The sequence below is a fragment of the Stegodyphus dumicola genome, chromosome 12, assembly GCF_044657685.1.
Source record: "Stegodyphus dumicola isolate Sdum_Otavi_A_Nest chromosome 12, ASM4465768v1".
In the NCBI taxonomy this organism is placed as follows: Eukaryota; Metazoa; Arthropoda; class Arachnida; order Araneae; family Eresidae; genus Stegodyphus; species Stegodyphus dumicola.
Window position 1 is genome coordinate 86,882,066 of NC_140779.1, and position 18,160 is coordinate 86,900,225.

An 18,160-nucleotide genomic window follows, 5' to 3' on the forward strand; every position below is an offset into this window, starting at 1 on the left:
TTACAAGATGTGGTACAAAGGATAAAAGACAGGGGCAAGTACTATTTTGATCAGTATTCTTAATGGTTAGACAAAAATGAATCTTTATTTTGGCCTAGGCTTCTCGATCAAAGTGTGCAACTCAAACCTTCTAGATTAGATAGGTATAGCCTAAAAAATTCATCCTGAAGGGATACATTTCAAAACAATTTTCCTTCCCGAGCTGGGCAAATTTTCCTATTTATTTTACTCTTCGCACAGAAATGAGGCTTGCATCAGTTTTACCAACTACGAAATAAAATGCTGCATTGATACCAGAATTTACTAATATTAAAATTCAGTTATCCAGAAAACAGCAAAGCTTGGGAAGCTTGAGATTCTGGCTGAAGGACTTTCTTTACTTTGTTTTTCTTAGATATGTTAGAATGCATTTGATAAATGACACATATAATTAATTTTAAAGAACTTCATTGTGTTTGTGTACTTTATTTAAAATAAATGTAGCATTTATATGTGCTTAAATTTTTAAAGAGTTTTTGATGGAAAAATAATAATTATTATTTTTAAATCGTGTTTCAGCTGTTTATAATAATAAACGTACATTTGAAAAATTTTATATTCTGTATACAGGTTAAGACAAAACTTTCTAATTTGTTGCTGAAGCACTCTTGTTAGAATATTTTCTAATAAAATTTGATTATTGAAAACTATAAAAATTTGATAAAATTATATTATACAAATTTAGTGACAATAACATTATTATGTGTAATAATTTGAAACTTAAGCAGAGTTATAAAATATCAGTGTTGAATTAATTTGAATTTCCACCCTAAATCAGTTAAAGGTTGATATGAAATGCCAATGGTATTAAAAGTTTCAGAGGTGTAGCTAGGGTTTTCAGCACCCCGGGGACAACCGAAGATTTTGTGCCTCTCTCTGTGTGCCACGAATGGAAAACATGTCATTCTAGAATTTCGTACCATCAACTTGGCGCCCCCTGGATGCTGCGCCCTGGGATAGATGTCTCCCTTTGCCCCACCCTAGCTACGCCACTGAAAAGTTTAGTGTCAGTTGTCAGTTGTACAGTAGAGTCCTGCAAACTCGACTCCCGATATCTCGACATTCCGTATAACTCAACAACTTTTTAGGAACTTTTTTAAGATATCTCTAGGCCAAATAGAGCAAATATTACACACAGTACATATAATTGTTATTTATGCGTATGTCTTTCCTATTCTGTTCAAAGATTTGAATGCTTTTTCCTATAATTTTTGCTGTTTTCGCATTGTGCCATTAATTTCTGGAACTCCGTAACAAATTTCAAGATATGTTGTAATACTTGGCAACGCTGTCTGCTTCTTTCGAGGATACGTAGAAAGTCAGATAGCAGCTGGCTGCTGGCTCACACTTCTTTCTATTGTTGAGAAACATTAGGAGACTTGTATGAAGTTTTGTGACTGCATCTTATTGCAAATTAAATTCACACCAGTTAACTGCGGATATCGTTCCTCAGTTCACGTGTAGGCGTATAAGTGTAACATATTTTGGGGGAACTTTTGATATTCTGTGCAGTGAAAATGTTCGAAAAGAAAAAAAAAGCAAAGTAGCCTGACAATGAAAATGAAACTAGATGCCTTAATGAGACTGGACAAAGGGTTAAACAAAATTACCATGGATTTAGGTCTTGGACGGACTACTTTCATAGAGTGGAAAAAGAAGAGGTCTGAAATCGAATCTTGGGGTGTGAAAAAGCATGGGATGTGAAAAGGGTTAGTTTAAAGGAAAGAAAAGGTGTGAAAGGTGGTGAATTCGAAAAAAATGAGCGAAGCGCTTTATTTGTGCTTTAGACGGCAAAGGGAACACCCATTTTTAGGACCAATTTTACAAAAGAAAGCCCTAAAATTTTGTGATAAATTTCAAGAAGGAGAGCCTGGATTTACTGCTAGTGCTGGCTGTTTCGACAGATGGAAAAAGCGATACGGCTTCAGCCAGTTAAATGTTTGTGGGGGAAAGCTATCTGCTAACTTGGAATATGCTGCAATATTCAAGGATAATCTCCACAAACTAATTGAAAAGGAAGGTATATCTGGAAATCAAATTTATAATTGTTACGAGACCAGTCTGAATTTCGAATGCTACCTTTGAAAACGCTGGTATCCAGTGAAGAAAAATCAGCACCTAGCTACAAAAGAAGCAAGGACAGAGTCACAATCTTGGCATGCAGCAATGCAACAGGCAGCCATAAGCTCAAGCAAGCACTTATAGGCAAATCAAAGAATTCCCAGGCGCTTAAAAACCTAGAAAAGTACACTAATGGAACCGAAACCAACTATGATCTTCCTGTTTGATACCGGAAGCAGTCAAACGCATGAATGAATGAAGCAATATTTAATGATTGGTTTCATCAGCAGTTCGATCCATCAGTGGAAAAGATTTTAAATTAAGAAAATCTACCAAGGAAGGCGATTCTCATTCTAGACAAGGCCTTAATCCATCCTGATGCATAACAATTACGAAACGATAATATTATAGCCATGTTTCTTCCTCCTAACGTAACTTCAGTGTGTCAGCCATGGCCTTATAAGAGACTAACCCAGTGGACGGGGCGCGCGTCACCGACATGTCGGCAGGAAAGAGTAGGGACGATCTGGTTTAATTTAACACTGAAAACGTTTGTATCACATAACTCTTTTTAATTATTAATTGTGATACATTGTATATTGATGAGATTATGAAAGCCACAGTTTTTTTACAAATAGGGTTTAATGTATCTCATTAAAGCACTTTTTACTGCATTTCGCGCATTTTTTCCCACGCGTAATTCTTGTACAAATGTCTTTACTTTGGTAAAACGGTAAAAACTCTGGGCACAAAATTTATGAACTTAATTTTGCGTACAAATAACGTAAAATTAAATAAGATTGATAGTACGTGATGCTTTGAAATAAATAAGGTAAAATTAAACACGATCTGATAACGTTTTTTAAAAAAATTTAATGACCATTTTCAGGCAGTGATTTTCAAAAGTATAATAACATTACAAAACAATCATTTATTTGATTATATCATCATTAACTTATTAACATTAAAGTGGAATATTTATTTTAGTAATTTATAAAATTCGGAGCATAAAATTTTCTAAGTGTAACATAGGGGAAAAAAAAAAAAAAAAAAAAAAATCTAGAAGCACTCAGATTTTATATTACGCCCAAAAGGAACCTTTTTTTAATGTTTTGTGTGTTACTTATATTTATTGAATATCCTGTTCTTCGCCCGTAAACCACATACATTTAAAAAAGCATATCTTTAGAATTTCCGCATTGGAGATAAAACTGTTATTTTCCGTACAGTGCTCTCTCTCTGAACTCGTTGAGTTTTTTAATCAAAAATTCGTTAAAGTTTTACAAAATATGATATAGATTAAAACAAATTCGAAATTATTCAGCTGTCCAGATGCCGATGTTTGGGTGGAGGATTATATTATTCAAAATTTGATGGCTCTAGATACTGTCGTTTTTGTCACAGTGCGAGAAACATACATGTATTCATGCAGATTCTTCATTATTTAATTTCTGAAAATATAATACAGGGCGATAATATTTGGTAACAATAATTTGTAAGGAGACACGGACATTTATAGCAAAACAGCGCAAAATGCCGCTTCGAAATTAACAGCCTTTCTAGGCTACCGCCCCTTTGGGCTAATAAATTAAATTAACAGTAAATAAAAAAAAATCTTATGCAGAACTAAAAATAAATTAAAAAATAATCACTATAAAATACAAGCAAAATTAATTATTACGGTTAAATACAATTTTAATATTAGAATTAAATGTATAAAAATTATTAAGGAGTCAAAAGTGTTTATCACTATGATGTATTATGAAATATAATTGAAATAAAATTCCTTTATAGAAATTGTGCTATAATATTCATCTATAATTTTAAAAAAGCAGCGCAATTTAGAATTTTAAACAAAACTTTCAAAAATTCGTTTTTAAATATTTTAGTATTTTTTACTTATTTACACCAATAAAAAGCAGATAAATTGCAAGAGAAAATTGCTTATTTGAAATTTTCTATTAGTTCAGATTTAAAATATGTATTATTTTCTAAAAGAAGTAGTTACAAATTTCCTTACAGCATAGGAAAAGCTAAAAAACTATCCAGCCCTGAAAGCATGCAATAGCTTTATAATTATTTGAAACGTTAATTATGCTTGATAAATATGCTAAATTTTTTAAAAGCAATCTCAATTTCAAAAATAAAAATATGGAGAAATTCTAATTTGTGAAATGAGCGCTACAACCAGCTTTTTCTTGACAATTATACACGCTGCAATAGGCAATCACTGTTAAATTTCTGCAAGTCGTCCCTACTCCTTCGGATGTGATCAAGGTGACAGCCGAAAACGCCTCAGGCGAGGGAGAAAACCTATTTGGGTTAGTCTATTTCTTATAAGGTCCATGGTGTCAACCGATGGACCAGGGCGTTTTGGGGGCATTGAAGGAAAAAGTACAGACGTAAACTTCTTTCGTCTCTTGTCTTAGCCATGGAGGAAGGGTATGATATGATCGAGAAACTGAAGAAAATAGATATGTTGGATGTTGTTGGATGGATAGCTCATTTTTGGAGTGAAATCAAAAAGCTAAACCTCGTTCGTTCCGGAGAAAGTTGCTGAACCACTCAGGAAACGAATTTCACGAAAGCAGAGAAGAGAGAAAATTGTGAAATAGTTGACTTACTTAAGAAAATTCCAGACTGCGAAAATGTTTGTGCGGATGATGTTGAAAAATGGATGGGACAAGATGAAAATTGTAAAATTTTAGGACATGCGTAAATAGTTCCATTGGTGAAAGGCAATGTGGATAAAAATGAAGATGAATCAGAAAACGAAGAGATTGAAGACAATGGAAAAGCTAAAATGATGACCCATAGTGAAGGACTGAAGGAATGCTCCATTACATGGAGGAGCAAGGTGCATCTGGTATGAACGTTTTGTTCCTCCGTCGCCTACGGAATAAAGCTGCACGACGACGGAATGAGTGTAAAAGACAATCTGCCATCACATGATATTTTTCTACCAAGAGCTAATTATAATTTTCTTCATTTTTGTATGTAAGTTTTTTAACTCAACTATCTTAAGGTGTTTGTTCTTTTTATGACTCCTGTCATGCTAGAATTTGATATAAAAAAAAATCAGAGTTAATTTAATTGTATGCTGTACTTTTCGATGTCCAATATTATGCTACAAATGTGTAGAGTAATTTACAGTTAAATATTAAAAGTTCTGAAAAACCCACCCCTTATTCCGTAAAACTCGACTTTTCGGAAACTCTGCAGTCTCTCAGTCCACATTATGTCGAGTTTGCAGGACTCTACTGTATTAAATTCTAATTCGGTATACAGATTTCATTTTTTAAACAGTACACGCAGTTTTTCTAAATCTAAGGTTAGTGTCTTTTATCTGGAATCTACCATTATTAGTTGCAATTTATGTTCTACCAAAACAATTTTTGATCATTCTCATTAGCAATCAGTCTTTCTCAAAAGCATGAATATTAACTTTTTTTTCAATCTGAAGTTTACTTTTTGGCTAACAGTTATGTATCAACGTTTCCATCCAAAATAATGGGAATTTTTTTATTATTATTATAATGAAATAATGAATATTGAATTGCCCTTTAATGCTATTTAGGAAGACAATTTTATTAATGCCTATTTTGTAATGCATGTAAACTGATTTTAAAAGTAGCTTAGTTTTTTTGGTGAATCTAAAAAATATGTTATCTGAATGTGAAACCACAATATATATTTATAAGTTTTATCTTATTTTTGCAAAAGTGTACAATTGAAAGCCTCTAAAAATATAGCATTTGATTAAATTTTAATTTTTTAAAGCATCCTATCTCTCAATGATTTTATATTTAAAAAAAATGCTGCCATCTGAAATTTCAGATTAGAGTCTAACACTTCAAAATATTTACCATGAAAGCTTAAAAAAGTTGTAAAACACTTAAAAATACAAATATCATAAAATTAAAAAAAAAAAACTGCATTATTATCTTTGTATGCTGATTCCAGTTTAATGAGAGAAACAGTTCTAAGCTAAACAGCTTTGAAAAAAATTTATTATGATATTGAGTTTATAGAAAAATAATTAAGCTTATTTAAAAACAATATACACCTCAAGGTACAGCATGTAATATACCTTTAACTTTATTGAATGTGAAGGAGCTATATTTAATCATGCTAAATTAAGCATTCAGTTATTCTGCTAAATCTTTCACATGTATATTGCACTCTCAAAAAATTGAAAACTATTTTGTATGTTTGTGGTATTTTTTGTGTTTGTTGCTTATTTGATTTATCATATTTTTGGTCGTTTTACTTATATGTGTTTTCTAATTTTATGTAATGAAAATGCAATTTTGTTAATGTATTGTTTTAGTATTGCCACTAAAATATTTTTAATGCTATTAAGCAGTATGGTTGTTCTCAAAACTGGAGCATACAAAGTTACTGAAGTCAGTTTTCAATATTATTTTGCTACATATTCTTATTTAAGTGAACTTCATTAATATACTCTTGAAATAGGACTATATACTTATTATTGTGTAAGAAAAAATTACTTTATCAAGCTAGATGTTTTGTATTTATTGTACTGAAAAAACAAAATAATGCGTTTAGTGTGTTACAAATTAAATTATCAACATATCTGAGCAGTAAAATGTAGAATTACCCTCATTTTTTTTCTATTTATGTATTTCATGCAATTAAAAAATGTGTAATCATTAAAATTCTGTAACAAAAACGATGGAATATTTTTAGGTTTTGAAGAACATTTTGAAAGTGTAATCTGAAAACCTTCCCCAAATGCTTCTTGGTTATGACTTTCATAATCAAATTTATTATGTTTTAGTTTCACATAAAATACCGTATTTGTCGGCGTATAAGACGCACTTTTTTTCTTTGAAAATAGGTCTGAAAAACGGGTTGCGTCTTACATTCCGATGCTCAGTTTATTCGGAGTTAGCATTTCGCAATTTTGTGAATGGGTCAAAGTTTCATGGGATGCTGTAAAACAGAGACAGTGGTTAAATGTTTTAAGGAGTGTGGCATTAGTATTGCATTGGATGGTAAAGAGGACACTTTGTTGTCTGAGGACTCAGATGCTGATTTAGAAGAGGTTTCAAGTGACATTTCACTTAGCTCTGGAGATGAGTGTCTGGATTTGACGAAAAAGATTAAAAGGTGTTCTTTCCGAGATAGATTGGGTATTTGCAGAAAGTATTACTTTGTATCTCTTATTACTTCGTATCTACCCTTCAAAAATGTGTATAAAAAAGAGGATGCGTCTTATACGCCGGCAGATACGGTACTTTTTAATTTTTGTAGTGAATTTGAAAGTATTTAAAATTAAAAAGTACCTTCATTAAGTGCATTGGAATTTTGTTCCTGTGAATGGGCCTTTGTTGGTAGAAAAATTTAATTTATATTATCTAGAGCTGTTTTCTAGTACTACAGGTAAATTACATTAAATGTTATTATTATTTATTATGTTGAACTACTTTTTCGTAAATTTCATTATTATTTCATAGAAACTAAGTAAGGCTGAGTAATTTTCAAGTGAAATAAATAAAAAAAATTTAAAAAAATTCAAATTATGCAGTACTGAAAGAGTTGCTATGCTTATTCTGAAGATATGAGACAGAGATTTCTTCAGGAATTTAAATTATAGTATTCTTAAGTATCCCAAAGGAGATTCTTGCTTTTAAAATTTAAATACCATGAAAAGTAAGAAAGTAACCAATTGCATCGAAACAGTACGTTAGAACTGTAGATTTAGTGGTTAATCATTCAAATATTTTATGAAAAAATTAAACTTCATTGCCAATATATCTTTTATATGCATAATTTATAATAAACTGTTAATATCATGTCATAATTCGTGCTTTCATTATGGTTTAGTGAATTGATTACGTGAGCCTCTTAATTTCTTATATGATTCTCTTTATCATTTATGTAAAATCATTATTATTTATGTCATTTATGTATAACATTCATATGGTCTTTCTATTTCGTTTATTTTTTAAACTAAAAATATAAACTTTAAGGCTGTTTTATAACATTGTGTTGGTTATTGGTAAGCCTTTTGAATTCTTATTTAATTCTGTTGAAGCTATTACTATGTAACTAAGTGATCAAAATCAGGGGAAAACTTTAAAAAGGCCCTTTTTCCTCTTATAACGGCAAGCGCTGACCCATTTGTTTTACATGCATAATAAGAAGCATGTTGCATAGACATTTCTTTTTTGATAGTGCATGTGAGCATGTGATATTTAGCAAGATGCATGCAATCATTGTACAGCATGTAATATACCTTTAACTGAGTGCAGATATGGTATTATATTTAACTTGGATGCTTAATTTGTGTTTTTTCTCCTTGTAACAATTATTACTTTTTAAATTTTAAAGATCATCATGATATACTTAATATTTATTTACAGTAAAGGTGGCAAAATCTGCATGCTTTGTATTTACTGTCTATTTAAAAACCAGAGAATATTGAGATAAATTAGTGTATGTTTCAGACAATCTACATAAATTTCTTTGCATTTGAAAAACCATGTCTGCCCTCAGTTTCCTTCATGTTGTGTTTTATGCATATTTAATAAAAACATTATCATCATTAGGTGTGCTACTGGTGAAGCATGGCAGGCGATTATGCTTTCTTGTATTAAAGGAGTAGCTTGTGATGAACGTGCAAGGAAAAATACTCAATGTGAGTGTGGAAGCAATTTAGCATATGCATACTTTGTGAGCTTCATATTTTTCTGTTCATTTTTGGTGAGTATAGGAAAGTTAATTATTATACACAGCTATGTATCTTAAGGTGTTTTCAAAGAAGCACTCTGTATTATAAGCATGTCTTTTTTTTTTTTTTTTTTTTTTTTAAGGCATGCATATGCAGGGAGATAAAGTACATTTACAGATTTACCTTTATAATTTAAAATATAAAATAGTATTTTATATCTGTAGTTAGGAGAAAAGCCCTTGCATATATCATGTCATAATGTATGAAATAAGAGTAATATTGATCTCTTCATTTAAATAAATACGAATCATTTACCTTATTTTGTTTTGTGGAGAATTTGTTTTCATTTTTTTTCCTACAGTAAAATTTTGAAATTATTTAGCAATGAAAGTTTAAATCATAGCAAGTTTATCATCATGTTTAAATGTTTACTTTCAAAGAATTCTCATTATTCAAATAGTTAAAGTGGTAGTGTAAAAATGCATTAAAATTATTTTTAGGTCATTTCAATGAGAGCTAACTGGTTTCTTTACATTTCAATAAATTTACTTGTAAACTCATTGACAGAATCAGTTATTAAATATGATTACTTAAAAACTTTTCAAACTTAGATGTTTTCTAAAGGTTTATATTTCTAAAGTAAACACTTAAAAGAAATTTGTAAAGAATCTTTATATTAAAGAACATTCACAGCAACCAGAGCCTCTTAAATCAGAACAGAATTAAACTTTCATAAGTAAATAGGATCAGTGTTGCAAAATGCTGAAAATCAAATTAGCCTTATGAAAACAAATACCACCAGTCCCTCCTTATTTGTGTTAAAAAACTTTATTTTAATCTGTCAGTTATGTCTATTTTAAAAAATCACCTTTCAGTTTTTACATCAGGTAGATACTTAATTAAAATATCTGCTTCTTAATTTTGAGAATATACTGTGGGTAATCAACTACAATTAATAGTCATCATAAAAAAGAAAAGAATTTTCAGTAAAATACCTGGAGTTGCTACTTTGTTTTGGTTTTTCTTATTCCAGTCTATTAATGCTTGATGGTCAGTTTTAATTTCTGTTGGCTTATCAATTAGATTATATTGTCTTAATTCATCAAGTAAACTGAGGCACCATTTTCACATGTACATTCGCAGAATGCTAGAAGTTCAGCTTCCATTACAGACAAAGCAACTATTCTTTGTTTATTGCATTTCCAATTTATGAAATTTTTACCTAATTAAATAAGATAACCTCCAAATGGTTTTGAATCTTCAGTGGTACACCAGCTTGCATCTAAAATAGCATTTAATTTTTCATTATCTAAATTTTATAGCTTCTTCACTGCTTTCCAGTGTACTTTTATGACATTTTTTAACACTGTATCAAATTACAAACAGAGAAAGTTAAGCTTTGCACCTATTGCTAAGTGCATTAGCACACTCAGTACTTCTTGACATTTTGTTTTTGATGGTGGTGAAGAAGATGCTATGTCATCAAGATTTTCATCGAATATTCTTGGAGTCTTAACAAGTTTACATTCATTCATTTAAAAAATTTACAATTTTTTTTCTATATAGCATTCTTGAATTTGATTAAGTTTTCCAGATTCTTGTCTGATGTCGGTTCCCCAAAATTATGTGTTTTAGTGAAATCGTTTAGAAAGTTGACTGATGAAATCATCTGTTTCAGAATTTGGACTTCCAGTAATCATTAAGTTCATATCTACATACACTGCTATAATAAGTTATGTGGACTTTTTTTGTATATATAAATATATTGACTTTTGTTATTTAATTTTTTTTAAAAGTCTTTATACGAATTTTTTCTGATTGTGGTGACAATATATATTTCTAATAATAAGATATAATTTGTTAGGATCTGAAATAAAAATCAAGTTGTTGTTCTATATAATTTGGTTTACCTAATAATCATTGAAACATTCAGTTTCACATCAAATAGTCTTATTTTGTAGTTTTTGTAAACTGTGATTGATAATAGTGTTCTAAAGGTTCCAAGACTCATTACTGAACTAAATCCAATCTCATAATTTATTCATTCTTTGGTTAAATACTGTTGCTAATCTTGCTTTGCAAAATGTTTCTAAATTATTTTTTCCCTCTTATAGTGAATATTTAGTGGCTTTTAATAATCTTTTTATTCATGGGCCATTTAACCAAATCCCAAATTCCATTAGCCGCCACTAAATTAATCTATCACTGTATGCAGCTAAACTACGTTTCAGCAGATTTAACATTTTCATCATATTAATCGTATACCTATCATTTTCATCATAGGTAATGCTTTGATCATAGGTTATTCATCATAGGATTTTGGCTCTCACTGTATTTTCTTTGCAGATTTTTTATGAATATTTTTCCTAGTTCTTCAAGTACTTAACAACAAACTGTTTTTGTCAGTTTTAATATCTGGCTTTGTTGGTCAAATTTTCTCAGATTTCTTATCTCTTACAACATTATATTTAAAAAGTTATATTTTTTATATCTGATCATTATTCCTGGTTTTTCTTCAATCTCACATTAGTTTATTCCTTGTAGAAAATAATAATTCTTCTAATGTTTGATTTTTATTGACCTTCATTTTATTTCTCTTCAGTAAAGCTGATCTGAGTTTCTGCCTTTTAAATTTTACAGCTTTTACTTCCTAAATTTTATTTAGTTCAGCAATGTAAATTTCGTATGCTTTTCTTTTCATGCTTTATCCCACCTTGATTTAGTTTTGTGCTTTTAGATCCATCTTTCCACATTTTTCTCATCTTATGTGAACATTTGCTTGATATCCAAAATTTTCAAATAAAGTAATTTTTGGTTTATGTCCTCTGTATATTTCATAAAGTGTTCATTTTTTATCCTTTATATGACTTCTGTTATTCACATAAACAGCTAGTTTAACGCTTTTGCTCCAAAATGTTATTATTAATTTTTCATCAATGAGCACAGTTCTAGCAGTCTCAGTGATAGTGCTATTAAAGCACTCATCTTTTATATTGCTTTCTGCAGTGTAAATTTACTTTTGATTCCCAGTTTTTCAAAAAAATCCTTTTATCTAGCTTCCTCCGTACTGATATTATCAATGCAAGTTACCAATTTAGTTTTTTTCCCTCTTTCCTTCTTGAATGAAAAACTTTATTAATGATTCTTTGCAGTTTTACTCCTGTTTTCAATTGTAGTGACAAACATGAAGTTATTGTAATCATCTGCCACTGTTCGAAAAATAACCTCCATCTATTGCCTTTTCAACCGGTCCAAGTAAATCTGTATGTCGTTGAAATATCTTCAGATTGTTTGAATTGCTTTTCATTTTTCCTAATGTACAAGTTTCACAACTGTTTTTGGAAATTTTAATGTTTTTCTTATCTAATCACTGATGAATTTTTATAAGCAAACTCGCTATAGCAGAGATAAATTACTTCAGCATGCATAAGAATAAATCTAGACATAACATACCTGATGGAAATTTGGCGCAGAAGTGAAGTTTTATTAGATATGTTCAAATGTACAAATAGTTACAAAAGTATATATCAGTTATGCCATTTATGGGCTAAAAACGTATTTAAAGCTAACATTCACCATTTTTACTCCCATTTCAGGCTTAACTATCAAGTATAATCCTGATTAAATATAATAAAAGTTAAATTAATACACACACATAAAAAAATTAAATCACATTAGTTTTAATATTAAATCCATCATCCTTGCACACATTTCCTTTTTTGCACTATTCACAATTTTTGCCAAAAAAATCTGATATCATGTCATTAGTTGTCGTATTTTATATGTCAGAACTTCAAGTTTCACAGCTTTTCGCACAAAATGGTTGTATATTGATGTGTTTCGACCTACTATGATACGCGCTATAAGTCCAAGTTATGCAACAATTTTATTGAGCCATGTGGTTTCTTTAGTAGCTGCAGAAAGAGCCATATATTCAGCTTCTGTTTACTAGCTGAAATAGTTGGTTGTCTCTTACTACACCATTATATTGCACCACCTCTGATGAGGGAAGCATAACCAGTGGTTAATTTCTAATCCCCAACATCACCTCCATAGTTTGAGTTGTTATAACCAAGGACATTGACATTATAGTCCTTTGAAAAGCACAATGTAGCATCTGTAGAAGCTCAAAGGTATTGCATGATGCGTTTGACAGCATTCCAGTGAATCTTTGCAGGATTATTAGACAGCTAATTAATCAAATTAAAAAAAATTGAAAAAAAAAATCAAATACAAAAAAGTTATATCTGGCCGTATTGCTTGAGCTTCGTAAAGAAGACTTCCATTGGCAGCCTGATAAGGAACCAGTAGTTTTTGTTCCTTACTAATTGGTAACTGAAGTTTAGATAACACTTGATTTCAGTCTAGTGACGTTTTTACACCATGAGACTCATACATATAATATTTGTTAAGCATACTATCTATTTACTGAGTCTGACATAGTCTTATCTTACTCAATTTTAATTCCTATGCGATAATTTTCTGGTCCCAAATCATATATATCACATTTTTAAGTTGCTGTTTTACCCAATTTTTAAGTTCTGTGTTACTGCTAAAAATAAGTAAGTCATGAATATAAACAGTGAAAATAACTAGTTTGTTATTTTCATTATTTTAATATAGACACAATTATTAAAAGAACTTTGCCTCAGTCCCAATTCTGCCAAGCTTTTTTCTAGCAGTTGGTACCATGGTCTGTCACCCTGCTTTAAACTATATGATGTTTTATTTAATTTTATGACCTTTCCTTCTAAGTTTTGCTTATAAAATTCACTAAAACCACCTGATGTTTTCATATAAATGTATTCATCTACAGTTCCCTCTACAAAAGCCATTACAACATCCATCTGATTAATTTTACTATCATATATAGCTGCATAAGCTAATCAAACTCTTAGCGTTTCATAACGGGCAATTGGTGCAAATGTTTCATTATATTCTATTCTCTCAAATTTAGAATAGCTCTTCAAAATTACATTTAATTTTAAAAACCATTTACTATCTGCGATGTTTTTATCAAAAGGTTTATCTATTATTTCCCATGTTTTTATACACACACACATATATATATATATATATGTAATATTGTGGCAGTCGGGCACATCAATGACGCTTCGCATCAAAATACGGACATGGCTGAGTGGCTTACAGCAGAAATGATGACACCGAAAGATTTCATTTTTTCAAACTCCATATCTTTATTCACTTAAAACAGCAGATCATTATTCTTTTAGATTCTCCAAAACTACATATCCAATAACTATTTAAATTAAAAAGGTTAATGTTAAGTTTTCGACGTCATAATTATTCTAACAAAGGGACAGAGCAACAGCAAAAAGGTCTTAAGCGGCAGGAGGAGAAAAGCAATCTGATGGAAGCGCAAACTCTTCATTTGTAGTAGCGATTACATAACATGCCAGAATGTTCTCGAAAGTACTGGTCTATGGAGAAGATCCTGAAATTGTGGAAAGTTAATTAGAGGTCGCCTGTTCGCGTAGAGCAAAGCCATCGTATTTTCTATATTTTTGTCGCCCTGTCCAACGTGATGCCTGTCTAGACTATCAAACCTTCACTGATATATTGACTCCTTTCTCAAATGTTGGAGCATGGGAAGCAGATTCCTTGTTCTCTGCGGATACACATACATCGAAAATAAGCGAATAACTTCACAGATAAGTTCAATCAGGCCTATTTGCGAAAAGAGCTGCCCCTTCCACTATGTTTGATCTAAAATCGATGCTCTCTGTGCCATGATAAACGGGCTGTCTTGTGCGCAAAAGTGTGTGAGATGCAAACAGACAGCATGTTAGAGCCTTGTATTGGTCTTTACGGGGATGCAGTTGGTCCTAAGTTCATTTTTAAGGAAGAAAAATGTTGTCTACGCAGGGCTAATCTAACAGATAATTTCCTAGAAAGAAGGATATTAATGAGGATATTAACCGGGTGGTTTGACCATCCACTACAGAACAGTGTTCTCAAACAGGTGGCCCACTGGACCCATGCGACCCTTCAAGCAATTTTATATAGCCAGCGAATGCATTTCAATTATGTACTCGTTGCAAATACGGTGTTGAAAAGTTTCCAAGAATTATTTGAAATTCAAGCTAGCATTATTTTCAATACCATTAAAAACGAACGTCAATAATTCACAAAAAAAAAGTCTGTAAACTGAGCTATTTAATCTATTACATGATATAAATCTTATTCATAGATTTGAAGATACTGATACGATTAACTTTTATTAACACTTTTCGAAAAGTTAATACACTCATTAGTAGCATGAAAATGACAGTTCTGCGACAGGTGGGTCAGTGGGTCAGGGGGCGTGGTCAATGACATCACAGAGGGCGGGGCCAAAGGCAACGTCATCACACTAGGAGGCGTGGTCACGAGTGGGGTTGAGTTGTTGGTAGACTGCTGGTTGAGTTGTAGACCTCCTGCTTTTCATTTAAAGTTAGTTTTTTTAAATTGGCAACGGGAAATATTTTCTGCATCTTAATTTTGATGAAATGGCGATGCTGCCCTCTATTAATGAAAAAGTGAATGATATGTTTTAGAAATATATTTTTACGTCTGGTGTTAAAATTATTCAATGCGCGACTCTGAAAACAATGTAAAAGAAACAAATATAAAAAAAGACTTTCCTTTAATGAAACTACAAGATAATTTTTTTTTATTACTCAATTTTATTCTGATGCTTTTATCCTTTCTAGTTTTAAATGAAACTTTAACTTATTTTTTAGGTTTTCTGTTCATAATAACATATTCATTTACTGTCATATTTTTTTTTAATACTTAACGTTTCTAATTTGTAATATTTTATTTAATTTCCACATACTATTTTTTTTCATACCTTTCATAAATTTCAGCATACCCTGATTTTTAACTTATATGTTATATTTCACAAACGTTCCCGCACATGCTGTTTATTTGTTACACTACTTAATTTTAGATGCAATTTCACACTTTTTTTAACGTTATAATGTTCAATATTTTCTGAATTTTAACTTCATTTACTTTTTTTAAACCATTCTAATATTCTATACACACTTTAAATTAGTGGTTTGAAATTCTATTTAAAAAGAAACGTTTATTTTTCGTGATCTTAGTTCTTTTACTAAATTTTCTGCAGAATATCTAATTTCTTTCACATGTTCACCAATATCTTCCTTACATTACCGAATAATTTTTTTTTTTTTTTTTTTTTTTTTTAAACTTAAGTCTATAACTTTTAATTGCTTTTCTTACGTTCATGATTTCCCTTCTGTGTTTATATTTCTTAATTATAGTTTAACTTATTTATTATAATGTTTTTATTTCCGTCTCATCACTCGTAATTCCAAAATTTTATCCCTTTTTATCCATTTTAACGATATGGATTGTTTTCATTTACTCCATATTCAAATATTTCCTTACAATTTTTATAATACTTGTTTTATTCCTCGATCATAATGGATCATCTACAGGTTTTACTCAGAAATTTCCATTCACAACTTTACAGTTTAATACCATTTATATCTAAATGTATTTCTTTCTCATATAGTTTTATGGTCTTCAAAGTTTCTAACATCATGTTTAGTTTTAAATCCCGATTACCTTTAAGTGTGTTGATAATTTTCATTTCTAATTTTACAACCACGTTCAGTGTTTCATCCACACATACCAAAATATTTCTTACATTTTCTGATATTTAGTTTATGTCATATTTCAGTACTTCAAATGAATTTACACTGCTCACACTATTATTTTTTCATGTTTTAGAGACACTAACTATACTAATTTTACTATTTTTCCTGCACTAATTGCATCTGTGTCAGCACTCATGATAAACTAGCAATTGTTTTGCATCACATGCATAAAGAAATTCTTAAAAACAACTTTTTCAATATCGTACTCAAATTACTGTTTTCCAGATACGAATTACCAGTATTCTTTGGTTTTACTCTGTTACATCTTTTTAAATTTTAACATCTTACTCTTAATTCTAACATACATCTTTTAAACAGTTTTTTCTTTTAATGATAGCCTTACTTTATTTGTTCAAATTAATTCTTTCATTCACCTTCTTTACTACCTTTCAGTACCTTCATAATTCTCTATGCAAACACAATGTCTTTCACTGACATTCTGTTTAATAATACCACAAGTTTCCTTAATTGACAAAAAGCGAATTATTTCTCATTTCAAAATAGAACTACTATATTTTTGCACAAACATTACCTTTATCCATTCAAGCCACCCCTTAACCTGTAACTGACGTAGCGATAGGAAAGGAGATTCTTATCATATGCTCTTTCGACATTTGAGGTTTCTAGAACTTCTTTGACAAGTATATCAATACCATCAGAAAATATACTTAACACTTTTACCCAGTTTAAAGGCAACATACTGTTATAAGAATGGTTTTAGTTAAATTTATAACACAAATAAACGCATTTTGTGCTAAATAGGCATAAACATTTAGATTCAGAATATTTCTTTTTAATCCGATGTAAGACTTGAATTTCATTCATGATACGGATTGTCTCTTGATTTTCTTTTTGTTTACCTTACACTAATAGAAAATTTTTATTTTACAAGTTCAGCTTTTAATGAAATAGAAATAAAAACTACGATACACCTGCTGTTTTTAAGAAAAGGAACTTTGATATATTTCTAGAAATGTAAATGCTTTTAGAGTTTTCTTTCAATAACGTTGACTTTCATTACTTTACTAACTTCAATAATTCTCTTATTAGCTAATATGAATGAAAGAAGATTGTCAAAAATGTGACACAGTATAATTCTTATGAACATATGTACCTTTACCAGCATACAGATATTACCGATTGAAATGAAGAAAGATACAGATAGTTTACTCCAATCTACATTAAATTAAAAAAAAAATATATTTAAACTTTCATACATTCCAAAGAATAAACGAAAACTCAATAAATATTGTCATGTTTGTATATATGAGATAAAAGTTTTATGAATGGTATCTAAAGTAATGCTTAGAACTTCATAAAAGCGAACATTCACTATGTTAATACACATATCATCAGTTATTTACATTAATCAATGTAATATTAATCATTACATGTACTATATGCATATATATTTAAAGTTTAATTGTCTTACAATTGAATAATTAACTATTGAGAGAAAGAGGTTCATATCTTACACTATTTAATTCACATGGAACAAATTTTTCCATCAACCACATTGAACCAAGTTTATTAAATTCGCCAAAGCTCTTTTATTTCTGCATTTTCACACTCACGACACATTTTAAATGTAACTATTGATTACCATTTCAAACACCGATATCATAACTCAGTGTAAAACTACATCATAACTCATTTTTTCCCTACTAACTACAAT

General features: G+C 30.2%; 1 protein-coding gene across 1 annotated transcript in view; it reads left to right on the top strand.

The window, feature by feature from the left end:
• Positions 1–18,160, top strand: part of LOC118203144 (voltage-dependent calcium channel type A subunit alpha-1-like) — a 381,721-nt gene that overhangs the window by 258,934 nt on the left and 104,627 nt on the right. The window contains exon 34 of the mRNA XM_035375404.2: positions 8,676–8,829. Within this exon, the coding sequence (XP_035231295.1) occupies positions 8,676–8,829 (154 nt within the window). The remainder of the gene's footprint in view (positions 1–8,675; positions 8,830–18,160) is intronic.